Source organism: Canis lupus, chromosome 10 (assembly GCF_048164855.1).
Source record: "Canis lupus baileyi chromosome 10, mCanLup2.hap1, whole genome shotgun sequence".
NCBI lineage: Eukaryota > Metazoa > Chordata > Mammalia > Carnivora > Canidae > Canis > Canis lupus.
Genome location: NC_132847.1, coordinates 25189477 through 25202144, shown reverse-complemented (window position 1 = coordinate 25202144; position 12668 = coordinate 25189477). Strand labels below are relative to the sequence as shown.

At 54.4% G+C, this 12668-nt stretch overlaps 1 protein-coding gene across 1 annotated transcript in view; it reads right to left on the bottom strand.

Moving 5' to 3' along the window:
• Window positions 1-1022: 1022 nt before the first annotated feature.
• Window positions 1023-12668, bottom strand: part of TGFBI (transforming growth factor beta induced) — a 32626-nt gene continuing 20980 nt past the window's right edge. The window contains exons 8-17 of the mRNA XM_072841099.1: window positions 11400-11612; window positions 10473-10610; window positions 9769-9914; window positions 8745-8881; window positions 7851-7981; window positions 5307-5431; window positions 3924-4026; window positions 3266-3345; window positions 2194-2218; window positions 1023-1686 (exon numbers count right to left, since the gene is read on the bottom strand). Of these exons, the coding sequence (XP_072697200.1) occupies window positions 1646-1686; window positions 2194-2218; window positions 3266-3345; window positions 3924-4026; window positions 5307-5431; window positions 7851-7981; window positions 8745-8881; window positions 9769-9914; window positions 10473-10610; window positions 11400-11612 (1139 nt within the window). The 3' untranslated portion in view covers window positions 1023-1645. The remainder of the gene's footprint in view (window positions 1687-2193; window positions 2219-3265; window positions 3346-3923; window positions 4027-5306; window positions 5432-7850; window positions 7982-8744; window positions 8882-9768; window positions 9915-10472; window positions 10611-11399; window positions 11613-12668) is intronic.

The following is a 12668-nucleotide window of genomic DNA, read 5'->3' as shown; positions in this document are numbered from 1 at the left end:
GTCAGGGAGGCACAGGTGGTAGTGCCACTCGCGATTCCCAATTCCCATCCCCATGAGCAAGGAGGCTTCAAGAGAACAGGGCCTTGTACAGGTATTTGTGGAGCGACCACTGAGTGCGGTGGAGCAGTGGGTGAGGAGCCTAAGGGATGACAGGCGGCGTCTGTCTTCCCCAAACTGGGAGGGAGGCCCCGTCTGCTGCTCCCGGGCCCACTCCCTGCACACACCGCACCTTCCACGGGTCTCTAGGTCTTGCAAGTAGGAGTGAGCTCCACCTGCTGGCCCGGCAGCCCAGGCTGAGCACGGGAGGCTCTCAGCTGCACGGATCCTGCACAATCCCAGACAGCAGGGTAGGCACAAGGATGCCTAGGGCTGTGCTGAGTGTCTTAGAAGGATCTCGTTTCTTCTGCACGACAACCCAAGACTTAGATGCTTTGGTCCTCCCCCCAGGACAGATGAGGAAACGGGCCCTGAGAGTTTAAGGCCACACAGGCAGGGAGTAATGAGGCTGTGGGGGCACTAGCCTGTCAGTGCCAAGGATGTTTCAAAGTGGAAAGGACAAAAGGAGCAGGGGAAAGGATTTGTGTGTGGGTCGGCATAGGGGCTACGAGCCTGGGAAACCTAAACTGGCTCCCAAGCCACATGGTGGTCCCCGGGGGGCTGGAGGCTTGAGTGCGGCCCGAGCCTGGCTATCTGCTCTGTTGCTGGTACCTCTCCCTTTCCGGAGCCTCGATGTCATCTGTGTAATGGGCGACCTCTTCATAGGGTGGTGCCTCTTCAAAAGCCCAACACGAAGTGGGGCTCACGAGGCTGGGAGACAGACACTTCCGATGACCAGTGAGAGGAGTCAAGTGAACAGAGGACTGGAGCCCCCAGGGCCCACGGAGACGGAAAGGAAAACAAGTTCACCAAAGACAGAGCACGTCCCACAGGCCGTCCCCTCAGGGCTCCTTGCCGAGTTGCTCCCGGGTGGAACCTCCCCCTGCGAACACCCAGGCCGCCACGCGGCTCCCGTCCACGCAGGCTTATGTTTCTTTGGTTTTATTATTACGAACACATGATGGCTTTGCCGCACCTGGGAACTCCTGGGCTCTGCATGCTGTCCCTCCCCTCTCTTTTCTACCTGGACAGGGCCACCGAGAGGCGTCCAAGCCATGTGCAGGCACAAGACACGTCTGACAGAGCAGTTCCACTCATAGCTTATAATGATGCCATTTCTCCAGTTGTAAAAGGGCTTTACAAAAACCGTGCTAGGACTCCCCCCCCCCGCCCCCCATGAGGCTGGATCGTATGATTTGTGTTTTATGAGCTCCACAAAACTGCAGCCCCCTTTTCCAGAGCACTTGGTGTGGGTGGGGGATTCCACGCTTGGGACAGGTCCTTTTTAGAAGCGACTACGAGGCAGCGACACCCAGGTCTCTGCATGCAGTGGGTTAACAGCCATGTTTGGGGGGAAGACAAATAAAAGTACATCTTTTTCCCTCCTCCCTCCCTCCCTACCCCCCCCCCAGGGCTCAGATTTCGTTCCGGTGCAGCCCAGGTACACTTGAAGTGTGATAATTTGGTTTTAAAAACATTCAGTCTCTTTGGTAAACTCAGAGAAAGTGGCGGTGAGCTGCCGCAGTGCGTTCTCCCCGCGTCCTCTGCGCTAATGCTTCATCCTCTCTAATAACCGCTGATAGACAGGGGCTGGAAGAGAGAAATTTCGAGGTAAAAAGGATGCAGACCACCCCATGTCCGCCTAGGATGCCGTCAGAATCACCAGCACGGGGCCGGCCGGCCCCTTCCACAGCTCCCGCCTGCGCCCTGCAGGTGCTGTTTGGTTTATGAGACTCGTCTTGCTCCATGACCTAACAAAGATCGTGATGTCTAACTCCGTGATGTAACATGAACTGGGATGTTCTCCATCTACCAGCTTAGATCCAGACCACCACGCGCTCCTGCCAAATCCCTGTGCCGGCAATACTCCCAGGTTCCCAAAGCCAAAAACTCAGGGCAGCCCTAAAGGATGGTACTTTGAGTATCTCCATCTTAGGGAGAAGGGAACTGGGTTTTTTCTGTGTCTGACCCCAAGGGCCATGCTTGTTCTATTGCACCATCATGTTCTGATCTATATACAGCAGATGGCAGGTTTGAGCCTACTCGGGGGAAAGGCTCAAGTATGCATAAAGGACTTTCACCCCAGGCCAGACTCACCTAGTTTCACAGAGGTCTGCGCAGCCTGAAAGAGAATGCAAAATGTTAGGTTTCTAGTGAAAGCAGCACCTGCCCCTGCTCCTGGCAGGGCTTTGCACACTGCCATCCCTACTCAGAAAAAGTGCTGCGGGTGAGGAAGAGGAAGGGGAATGAGTAGCCGCTGGGTCTTAGAGGGTCCTCACTCGGTTTTGGCAGTCCCGAGTGAAGTGTGTGTAAGCCCTGACCAGGTGGAGTCTGGGGTGGAACCTCCTGGGAGACCCCAAAGCCAGGCTTCCACTGAGACCACAGCCTAGAGCTTGGGGAGCCAGGAGAGCATAGGGAGTGACCCTCAGAAGTAGGAGCCCATGGCCAAGAACCCCTCTCAAGGGGCACTAAGGAAAGGACATTTTCCAGCTCCAGGCCTCTGGGGTAAGAACTCCCTCCAGCAGCCTCTTCTCTTGAAATGCAAACTTTCTATAAGGTAGCCCTGTTCCCAAGAGGCTCCACCTCACTCCAAGCAGCAAAGGAGCCTGAGTGGAGCTTCTAGGCCCTGGGCACGCTAGGGGTAGGGGGGGCAGGAAGAGAAGCACAGGAAGAGGGAGTTAGAGCTGAGGCAAGGAAGGGAGATCCTACCGCACCTGCCCTGCATCCAGGACCCACACCACTGCCCTGGAGAGCCCCACAACCCCGCGATGGGCCATGTCATAAGAAACGGGGAGTGACTTAGAGACCCAGGCTCAGGTCAAGCAAGGCCACCATAAGGCGAATTCAGGATGGGTTTCCCTCTTTGGACAGATGGATCCCAGAGCTTTATCTGTTCTTACCACCAGTGGCTTTCCCATGGAATGAGGCTCAGAGGCCTCAGTTTAAAGGCGTGGGCTTTTGCCCACAAGGGAAGTGGGGGTTGCCTGGCTTCTCTTCTCAGAACTCCACTCAGGTGGGCACTAGGATGCCCATGTGGGGGTGGGGAGAAGTTCCACGGGAGCCAGAGGGCAGCAGCCAAGGAAGACGGGGACCCGGAAAGCCTCCTACATGGGCCTGAGCGGAGGACCCAGGGCTGCTCAGGCCATAGACAAACCTAGCAGCATCTCACCCTGGAATATGCCGACGCCTGTCTGAAGATTTCCAGCGCAGAGTCTGCAAGTTCATCCCCTCGTTCCTGAGGTCTGACGGCTGGAGATGAAAGAAAATGCCACGGTGGCGAGGGTGAAACTGTTAGCATGGCATTCCCAGAAACCATGACTGAAGGGCATTGTTGTGCTCTCTGGCTCACATTCTCCAATGAATTTTTCCTTTGTAACTTTTCCTAACTTAAGGTGGAATTTGGCCCATGGGGAAGGAACTCAAGGAAAGGAAAGGTGAACCCACAGTGCAGACAGAGGATGGACTCAAGTTCAACTTTGCTGGAAGTAAAGAGAACTAACTCCTGTGAGGCGTGATGTTGTAAAACGTGTGCTTTAAACGTTCACAGCATCTGTGTGTGACAAGTCAGTGGGCTGTGTCTGAGGGGGGCCTAAGGCAGCCAGGGAATTCAGCAAGAGGAAACGCGTCCTCGAATCTGGTGTAGCGCATTTGAAACCAACAGCTCCTAATTCACTTTGCTGTCGGCCACAGCGATGCTGCCAGGGGAGGCTCCACTGGCACACCATTCTTGTCTTTGCGTGGGATAGTTTTCCCATCGAGCACCAACTGCTATGCATGAAGAAGGGCCAACTGTCAGCTGAGGGGGGACGGGATACTTAGGGCCTTACCTGGAGGCTGCAGGACACTAGAGATGGCATAGACCACGCCATTTGTGGCCATGATGTCAACTTCAGCAACGGGCTCCTTATTGACATTCACTACATTGTTTTTCTGGGAGAGAGAGAGAGAGATGACAATTATTGAACGTGGACCACCGGGATCTTACTCACTCAGCAAGCGTTTACCAAGCTCTTCCGGATGCGAAATCCTGTGCTGGGTGTGAGGGACACGCTGGAGGACTGAGCGGCTCCTGCCAGCCACACACCATTAGTCCAATGGACACACTCTAACCCCAGCACGTGGGGCTCCATGCGGTGTAATAATTCACAAAATGGCCTCCCAGGCCAGCCACATAGTCCTCACAGCAGTGTGTGCTCAAGAGGCAGATAGCATTGTCTCATTGAACAGAAGAGGAAACTGAGACCCAGGACAGGCCAGGTGCCTCCTCTAAGCTAAGTAGGTGCGATGGCAGGGAACAGATGCCAGGCCTCCAGCCCTGAGTGGAAACTCCTTGTGCTTGTCAACGGCCTGCTTTTCTCATACGGAGTGCACCCAGGTGTCTATCTGAGCCCTTCCCTTGGACTTATGGATCAGACCCAAGGGAGAAGGGAGAACGGAAGCCAGTGATGGAACCCCAACACCCAAAACTAGGAGCTGGGAGGTTCTTAGGGGACCCGCAGAAGTCAACAGGTCATCTCATTCCTGCCTCCCCACATGCTTCCACATGCTTCCTTATGCTCCGGAGGGAAAGTGATAAGCAAAGGGATGGCTGATGGTCAGGAGAGAGGAGCTGGGAGTAGAGGCTGAGCCAGCCACACACTGGAAGAGTGGTGGCTCCACAGGGCAGCCCAGTGATTTGGTGGATGCAGCTGGGGAGGCCACAGGCAGCTTCACAGAGCTTGGCCGGCTATCAGTCCTCTGTCTTCCATGAAGGAATCCCCCGAGGAAGCTTCAAAGTGCAGTGGATGTCATCCACGTGCAGAGCAAGGGAAGGCTCGCAGACCAAGCATCTGAAGCAAAAGCCTGTTGGGAGGATCTGATCCTGGTGGAGCTCAGTGAGCTCCAGATTTGAAGGGAAGGGATGGGAAGGGGATGCTGGGTATCAATCCCTCGAGATGCATGAGGAATTGCCTATCATCTCCTTCAGGGAAGGAAGATCCAATGGCTTCTCCCCGATGCCAGTCAGATGCTTGAGTCCCCAGCAAATCTGGAAGTACTCATTCGTGGCTAACCACAATCTCGCCTGATTTCCCAAGAACCTATTCTCTTTTCTGTCTTTGGACAGAATGCATGCAGAGATTCAAGGTGTGTGTCTAACGCTGGCCCAGGGGCGAGAGGCACTTGAGAGCCGCAGGTGCACGGCTGGCCTTTGAGCTCTTGGACACACTCACCGAACTGACTTCCAGCTTGTCCCCCTGGAGAGACTTCAGCCGGACCAGTGCCCCGATGCCTCCGCTGACCAGGATCTCATCGCCAATGTGGTATTTCAGGATGTTGGCGAGCTCTTTGGCATTGCCTGCAGGTTTGTGGGAAAGAAAGGAGAGCAGAGTTAATTCCAAGGGGCTGGAAACTGGCATGGTCCAGAAGGGCAGAGAGGGGATGCAATTGGTGATGCCTGAGGCAGAGAACTCTGCGACCAGGTGGTGAGCACACAGTGGGTGCGCTCAGCCCTCTGCCCCCCACCTGCACAGGCTCAGGGCCATGAGGCACGTGTCTGTGGCCATGAATCTGCCTCTGCACTTGGGGGTCGGGGTGCTGCTGGGCTAACGGAGAGCACTCCGTGATGCTGAGAAGGAGTTAATCCATACTCCTCCGTGAGTATGACTCATTTTTCCATGAGCTAAATATTTGCTTGGAAAGCCAGGAACCTTTCCAGCACCAGCATCTGGGACATTTCATCATCAGCGTGGCTCCCAATGGTTATAACACAGTAGTGAAATATTTACACATTCTGCCCTCAAATGCATATTCTGAGGCAGCCGTTTCCTGCTGGGAGAACTTAAAAGAGTCAACAGCTGCCGTCTGGTGGGGGGGCTACGGAGCCGAGCCGATGAGGTCAGGGCTGCGGGAAGGCATTCCCTTGGCGGCATCCCTCCCTGCACGTTCCGCCCCCGCCGGCATTCCTTCCAGCCCACATCAGCTCCTCCACCAACTGGAGACAGCATCCGATTGCTCATAAAGGTGCATAGGCATTTTCCAAATTAAGTGTGGGAGGCAATTCTTAAAGCTGCCAGCTGTCCTCTCCTCTCCATCACGGCTGCCCCGATCTTCAATTCCCAGCCAAATGGCCAGATTTCCCTCAGGGTTCTGGATGACTCCTTCCAGCATCTCAAACAGGAGTCCTTAGGAAGTTTTAAAGCATTCTAGAGAGTTCACTTGGGTACTAACAAATCCACATTAGTGCCATGGGATGGAGCCACCAGGTACTAAGTGATTTCCAAACATCCACAACTTGGCGGACAGGAATTCCCACTGGACAGAAATGCTGCCTGGAGGAGTGGAGCCAAGCCAGCCCCCATGGTGCGAGAGGCCTCCTTCTTCCAAGACATCTAACACCTGGATGGACCTCTTACACCTGGCTCGCCCTCTAGATCCCAGGAGTGTCAGGGACTGTTCTTGTGCGCAGGCCTGGCGGAGGGCGCATTTGGGAAGCTCTGCCCAAGCGCCCTCCTTACTCCTGCACAACTGAAAATGAGAGGGAAGCCGGGCAGGCTCAAGGCCATCTGGGGGAATTCCGCTCCCGCTGGTCCAGGAGAGGATGGAAAGTTTATGTTCAGAATGAACTTCTCCCCTCACATACGTCAGCATCAAAGACACAGGCATTTGTGTGGCCATAAAGAATATTAAACAGGACACAAATCCAGCCCACAGCTGCCTGCAGCCTGAACTTTCTATTCTCCTGCTCTGGAGCTGGATGGAAGTTATAGATGATGGGGGCCCCAGGGTGTGGCCAAGGGCCTCCCTCCTCCTCTTCCTCCCCCTCTTCCTCCTCGTCCTCCTCAGGTTCACTGTCTTTCGAGAGTGGAAGTGTCTGACGGGCATACACCAGAACTCAAGGCTGTGTCCCTGCACCCACTCTCCATTATCGCAGCCATCGTGAGGGAGGACGTGTGCCCTGCACTGTGGGCGATGCCCCATTCACTCCACACAACACTGGGCATGCTACTCTCATTTTTCTAATGGGAAAACTGAGGCTCAGAAAGGTGAAACAGCTTGTTAGAGGTCACTCAGCTGGCGAACGCCAGAGCCAGGATTTGAAGCTGCTTTTAGGTATGCTAGGAGTCCAAGCCCTTAACCACTAGGGTTACTTCTCAAACACCCTCAACTAAACTTCTCAGGGCCAGGAATAGCTTCTCAGTAAAGCATTTATCTCAAGGAACATTTCTTGCAGATAAGTGGCTTCATTATCACTCTCCTCACAGGTCCTCAAGGGAAGACACATCTTGGTGACAGGGCTGATTGTTACCCAGTCAATGCCTCTCTGCTCTTCTCTGCCTTGTGTGGTGCCCAAGGAGGCTGACCTCTGTCAGGGCCATCATGTAGGCTCCCCTGCCCCCCTCTCATAGCTGATAGGAGGCCCACGTGATGGGCATGTGGGAGTAGAGAAAGGCTAAAGGGGTCCTGGCCACCTTGCCTCAGTTCTGCCAGCAGCTGTGTGTGGCTCTGGCTGCTGTCCTGTGCCCCTACTCCCAGGCTCCCGGTCTCCCTGTCCCCTCCTCCCCCCAGGCCTCCCCACCCCCGGGCCTAGGGAGGTAAACACTCTTCCCTGGGTGTCATCCTCCTTTGCTGGTCCCTTACTCCTGCCCACACTTCTGCAGTCTCCTCATTTAGTTCCTTTCAATCAAACTCTTTGTAACATGCCCGTTTCCTGCTGGTCTCCTGACCAATATAGTCACTTTAGAAAACGTGGAAAATATGCTTCGGTTGGTCTTTACCCAAGAGTTTGTTCAGCTCTCCTGGTGGCATAGCTTGGAAGGCTTCATTCGTAGGAGCAAAGACTGTGTAGACGCCTTCCCTGTTGAGCATCTCCGTCAGCCCAGCGGACTGGATGGCGGCTACCAGCATGCTGTGGAGACACACAGAGGAAATGTCACTGGGCTGCGGCAGGGAGGTGGTGTTGTCTTCCCGAATACCTCCCCACTGTGGGGCAGGTAGAGCCCAGAATCAGAATTCACACCCCCTGCTGAGGCACAAGCAGGATGCACCTTCTCTCCATAAATGCTAAGCTTGCCTGGTCACACAGCCACAAGGCAGACGCCGGAGGGGAAAGGAGGAAGGAAAAAGCCAGTGGCATGGCTGACCCACAGACTGGACAAGCCCCCGGGGCCCAGGGGATGTGATTCAGGAGTGCAGAGGGCAGGCAGTCTCCCCGGCTTTGAGGTCACAGCAAGTCGGGAATGGAGAGAGAGGGGCAAGAGAACGAAGTGACACAGGGAGCCTGAGAAGGAGCGGCCAGGAGTCTCCACGTGCCACGAGTAGATACTGCACAGAGTGGAACATATCCCACGCTCAAAACCTGGTGCTTTCGGCTTACTTGGGACTTTGAAATGAGAGCATGATGTCTGCCTTGCACTTCACTACAAAAATGCGGCCCTCTCCCTGTTCTCAAGGATGTGGGGATTGTACTTCCAGAAATAACCCTTCTTCTCAACATAAGCTTCCAGCGTGACCCTTCCCCTTCCCAGATCTCCAGCTTGGAGGTCACCAGGGCACTGCCAGTGCCAACCGAACCCTTGAGGAAGTGCGGAGCTTGACAGATTGTTGAGACCCAGCGTCCCGACCCGGTCCGACCACTTGGCAGAAGTCTTCCCTGGGATGAGGCCAGTTACCTGAAGCGATTATCCCCCTTCAGGACGTCCATGACGGTCCCCATTGGGGGAGTGAGCATCCGGTCCATGGTGAAGAGTGTCCCGTATCTCCCCCTCTTGTCATGGGCGGCAATGCAGCTGTTCTCGATGCACAGGCTCTGTGCCAAAGAGGGGCAGACACGGGGCAGGTTATCCTCCTGCATGGGCCCTCTTGATGTGCTCGGGCCACGTGCTAATGCCTTCATCCACAAAGAACAGTGAATATACACTGGAGAGGGTCGTAAGACTAGGATAAAATGCTGTGTTTTCTCCGAGGAAGAAATAATTAAAATAGTGTTCCAGGAAAAAGGGCCGGGGAGCCCCACTAGAGTTACAGAGAGACCCCATGATGAGAATCTCCTGTCACATGTGGGGGCCGTTGACAACGATCAAATCAATAGATCGACTTTATTGACTTATTTATTTAACAGGTGACAATTATCTTTAGCCAACATTACTGGCTGGTCCCAAGGAATGGCTGTGTTGTATTGTGCTTTCTGTTTGATATTCCAGAGCAACTGTGGGGTCGGAAGACGGAAAAGAGACAGGAGAAGAGAGAAGAGGACCTTTTGGACCAGGGAAGGCTGTGCTTCAGTTCAGGGGGCTTCTCTTCACATAAGCTACAAATTCAAAATCTCCATCCCTCCTCCACGCTGAACTCGATGTGGATAGCTGCCTACCTAGCCGGCTCAGGTAGCTGTGTGCTTTATTCCCAAAGGTCTCCAGAAAAGGAGATTCTAATTCTTCTTCAGAATCCCATTTTGATCCTTTTAAATAAGGGACTTCTCTGAAATCCTTTATTAAATATACATATATATATATATATATTCTTCTGGTTATATATACATATATTTTTCTGGATATATATACACACACATATATACATGTATATGCATACACACACACACACACACACACACATATCCCCCACCCCCACCCCTCAATGCAGCTTCCATTTCTTAAAGCTGAGACAAAGAAAGAGCATGATTTAGGAGGCAGAACTTACATTGCGATAAACAAAAACTCTCAGTTTTTTGCCACCCAGAGTGTCCAGGGTCTGTCCGTGATACAAATACTTGGAGGCCAGTTGGTCTTTAATCATGTGATTCAGAAGCAAATTCTTTGTGCGTGCATCAATGGTAGGGGTTCCATCTGCAAAAGAAGGTGTGGTTAGGTCCGGAGGCACGCTCCACAAAGGAAAAGAAGGGGAGATAAACCCAGTGAAGAAGTTCAACACTCCCTGCATTTGGAAAAGGGAGATTGAGAAATCCAGTGAGGCTGCCAATATTCCTTAACATCTGGCATCTTCTGCAAAATCAACCAAACAGAAGGTCTAGACAATCGAGGGTGTCTGGGGTTTGCCCGTACAGGGAGGGGAAGGCACGGACACCCCTCGGCCCCCTCCTCTGCTTTCCCTGAGGCCAAGGCTCAGCTGTATCCTCACTCTGACCTTTTGGCGGTCACATGAGCAGTGGATTCTGCAAATAAAAAGGCAAGAGAGTGCTCTGCTCTCCCGCCAGATGCAAACTCTTGGATTCTGACTACCAGATCCCCAAATGCATTCTCTGCTCGGCCGGCCAAGTGAGACAGCAGAGCCTCCTGAGGTTTTGGTTGAGCCCCGTGGAAGCACGAAGGTTCCGCGGGGTGCCATCCACCAGGGAGGGTGCTGTGGAGGTGACGAGCCCCTGGGGCTGCCTTGGCCCACATTACCTTTGAATACAGAATTCAGGGGGGCCAGGAGGGTCAACCGCTCCTTTCCAGAGAGATGGACGCCGAGGCCAGCCTGTCTGAAAAGGTCAACGGCTGTGGAAACATCAGACTCTGCAGCCAACTCAAACAGCGTCTTGGCTGCAAGGAAAGAGAATGCAGGTTCAAAAGTTATAAGTGCTGTTTTCATTTATCCTCTGTCCACCCCAGAGCATGACGCACGCCAACAGGAATGTCATCTCGTGAGGCCAAAGCCCTCTCCACACGACTGGGGCATGGCGGGCTGGTGTCATTGGGGCGCCGGTCCCCTGGGTCCCACTGGGCAGGGGCAGGGCTGGCCTCTGTCCCTGTCCTTGGTCAGGGCCCGGCCGATGCCTGCAGCGAGGCAGCGCCCTCTGTCGCAGCTTCTGAGGAGCAGATAATGCCAGCGACCACACCCACAGAAAGTTCTCTTCTGGTTTGGTTTTCTCCTGTGAAATGGCTTCACTCTGGGCAACGACCTCCCTGGAGTTCCAGGATGGGGCGAGCCTGCTGAGATGAAGCCCAAGCCAAAGTCCACTCAGTCACTTCCCTAGGGTCAGCGACCCAGGGTGCTTAGGCACCAGAGAGAAGGCCATGCTCTGAGGTCAGCAAACGGCCCTCTGCGCCCAAGCAGAGTGGAGAGAGCAGAGCTGCTGTCTCCCCGGGTCCCCTCAGCAGCTCTCCGCTGCCTCCAAGGTGACACCCGGACTCCCAGGCCTGCAGCTCAAGATTCCTCACAGTCTGACTGCAACCCACCTGGTCCCCAGGCCTTGTCCCCTGAGAGGCTGTGAGCTGGGTGCAGGCAAGGACATGGCCGCCCAAACCTCCAAAATTCCCAGGTGCCCCTGCCGCAGGTGGCAGAGGGGATGACGGGCCTGAGAGGGTCATGGCCGCAGGGGCCCAACTCACCAGAGTCTGGGATGAGCAGCTCATCGATGAAGTGGATCACACCATTGGTGGCCAGGACGTCTTTGTTGGAGATGATGGCCTTCCCGTTGATGGTGAGCATGTCCCCGCTGCAGCCCACCTCCAGCGTAGTGCCCTCCAGGGTCTCCACAGACATCCCTGCGACGATGGCTTCCGCACACATGGCCGACTTCAGGATGTGGTTGTTTAGCAGGTCTGGGGGCCCAACAGGACACAGGTCAAGGCAGTGCTGGTGCCAGGTTGATCCCAGAGGCCGCTCGCAGCCTCCACGGCGGTGAGGATGCTGCTCTCTGTGACGCTGACCTGCAGATGCTGGGGTACCCGCAGCCCCAGTCTTCCTCTCCTGCTGCTGCCGCTGAAACTAGCCACGCTCAGCAAGCAGACTGCCTGAGTCTGAGCCTCAGCTCGGCCACTTACCAGCCGTGGAGCCCCTGCCCAGGTGGAGCTAAGCCTGGCCCTCACCTTCTGGGGACAGTGTCAGGAGGACAGGAAGCTCTGAGTGTAAAGTGCCCAGTCTGGTGTCCGACCATGGAGTAAACACCCAACAAATGTTGGTGACTAGCTTATTAGTACCTGAACCTAAGGTTGAATTCTCTTAATAGTACTTGAACCTCAGAATAAGTTTACCCTGGGACTTTGTATGTGATTTTTAGAAAAATGTAAAATGTGGTAGGCAAAGATGGAAACCGTGGCAAATGAGAGTTCGCAATTATTTGCACATTTTATCTGTTTTTGTTAGTTTCACCCAAGGGTCTACTGGTTGCCAGGATCTTTCTTCGGGCCTGGGGATGGCAACCAATAAGACACGGTCTTTGCCACCCCACTTGCCCCACCCATAAATCACAAACACAATCATTTATTTACTCGTCCAAGTGGTCTTTGGGGATAGGACGGAGGTTGGGGGTCCTGCGGAAGCTGTAAGGAGCAGCAGGGCGACATGAGCCCAGGCAGGCAAGGGCAGGTTCCCGGACTGCCTCTTACCACCGTCACCGGGGCCCTTTGTTGTACATTCTCACCACAGAGGCGAGTTTCAATCTGTGCTGAGTGTGAGAACCAAAACCGCACTGTCACAGACAAGAGGAAGCTCGGGAGGCCTGCAGAGGCAGGGAGGCTCCTGCAGGGGCCTCGAAGGCCAATCAGCTGGCAGGAAGGGAAAGGACAGCCAGGCCACCATGGGAACGAGGTCTCAGGGATTTAGCTTCTCAGGGAAGAACAGTGAACGCTGGGTGGTGTCAGGGTGACCCGTGTGGG